This window comes from Dendrobium catenatum, unplaced genomic scaffold (genome assembly GCF_001605985.2).
Source record: "Dendrobium catenatum unplaced genomic scaffold, ASM160598v2 original_scaffold_140463, whole genome shotgun sequence".
Classification (NCBI taxonomy): domain Eukaryota; kingdom Viridiplantae; phylum Streptophyta; class Magnoliopsida; order Asparagales; family Orchidaceae; genus Dendrobium; species Dendrobium catenatum.
The window spans coordinates 3-1,375 of NW_021458896.1; the positions used below are offsets into that span (position 1 = coordinate 3).

General features: G+C 29.4%; 1 protein-coding gene across 1 annotated transcript; it reads right to left on the bottom strand.

The window, feature by feature from the left end:
* Positions 1-756: 756 nt before the first annotated feature.
* Positions 757-1,367, bottom strand: LOC110107545 (cellulose synthase-like protein E6). Its single transcript, XM_020837817.2, has one exon. The coding sequence runs from the start codon at positions 1,365-1,367 to the stop codon at positions 894-896; it is 474 nt and encodes a 157-aa protein (XP_020693476.1). The 3' UTR covers positions 757-893.
* Positions 1,368-1,373: the final 6 nt, after the last annotated feature.

Consider the following 1,373-nt stretch of genomic DNA (forward strand, 5'->3'; position numbering starts at 1 on the left):
AGAGCTCTCATGATAAACGTATTCCTTTTTAATTTCTTTTTTTATAGATATTGATTGTGAATGAATCTCTTTTCAAGTTTCATAGTATTTAAATTTAGGTTTTATTTATGAAAGTTTTTTTTATTGTTTTTTTTAAGTAATTATATAATACAAAAAAACTTAGTTAAAATTTTTTGTGTTAAAAATTATTTTAAGTAGTAGTAAGAAAATCATCCCAAACAAAATCTTAATCAATTAGAGTTATTTGTTCATATATTATCTTGTATAGAAATTCTGTAGAAGTGTTTGATAATTTGTTATGTAGAGTTCAGCACCTAAGATCTTTGCCTTAAACTTTTTTTTTTAGACTTTCTTGTTTCTCAATTTATTCAGTATAGTTTACCATTAGATTTATTTGTTCATATATTATCTTGTATAGAAATTCTTGTTCAACTATTTCTACTCTTTGACAAAAAATTCTTGCAAGTTATATATTATATTAAAGCTATGTTCTTTTGTTTAGTAATTATCTATTTGAAATTTATCCTTTCATTCCTACTTTTATTCAAGCTCTATCTTATAGAAATTGACGTCCTTCTCAGTGCAATTTTTTTAAGATAAGTTCTAAAAGATGTCTTATACACTAAACAAAATATGATTGCAATTATTTCAAATTGATCCATGAAATTGATGATGTTGCATTTGAGAGTGACAATTCTAGAAGTCTAGTGTTTTGGAGGCTTTGCACATAGTACATTATTCATGTAATCATATTACTTATTCAATAGAAACTACACATATATAAACCCTTTATCAACTTGGAAACTATAGTATCGATCATCCAACATATTAGAAACTCTAGTGTTCATACTTGAATCATAAGCAAGTAACAAAGCATTAGCCTAGCTAATCATTTATGTAAATTTGAAGTTACCGAGATAGAATAATATAGAGGAAAGCAAAATAGAGGCCTTAGTAACACTTCCTGGCATTTTTCCACCATCTTTTCTAGTGAACATTGCCTCATAAATAGGCCACGAGTTTGTCACAATGAATCCAGAAAGCAATATCTGAATCAGCATCTCATCCAACCCCCCAACTCTTATCATAGCCTTTATGAATCCAAAAATGAAGGAGATGGAATTAACAATGGCTATCGTTACCATTGAGACAAAGAATGGTGAAGCGTAGATGACAAACTTGCCATTTTCATACAACTTGTTTTCTTCTTCTTTCTTAACTTTGCTTGTCAAGTTGAATCCTGAGGTTGAGCTCCCTATTTCGCTAAATATAAAATCCAAAGTTCCAAAGGTGGAAGATGTGATGCCTTTGATCAACCACATTCTTTGCTCACTCCACCATCTCTGGATTAGTCCACCAACTTCCATGAACTC

Coding starts and splice junctions, on each gene's coding strand:
- LOC110107545 (XM_020837817.2), bottom strand. CDS start 1,367: ATGGAAGTTGGTGGACTAATCCAGAGATGGTGGAGTGAGCAAAGAATG.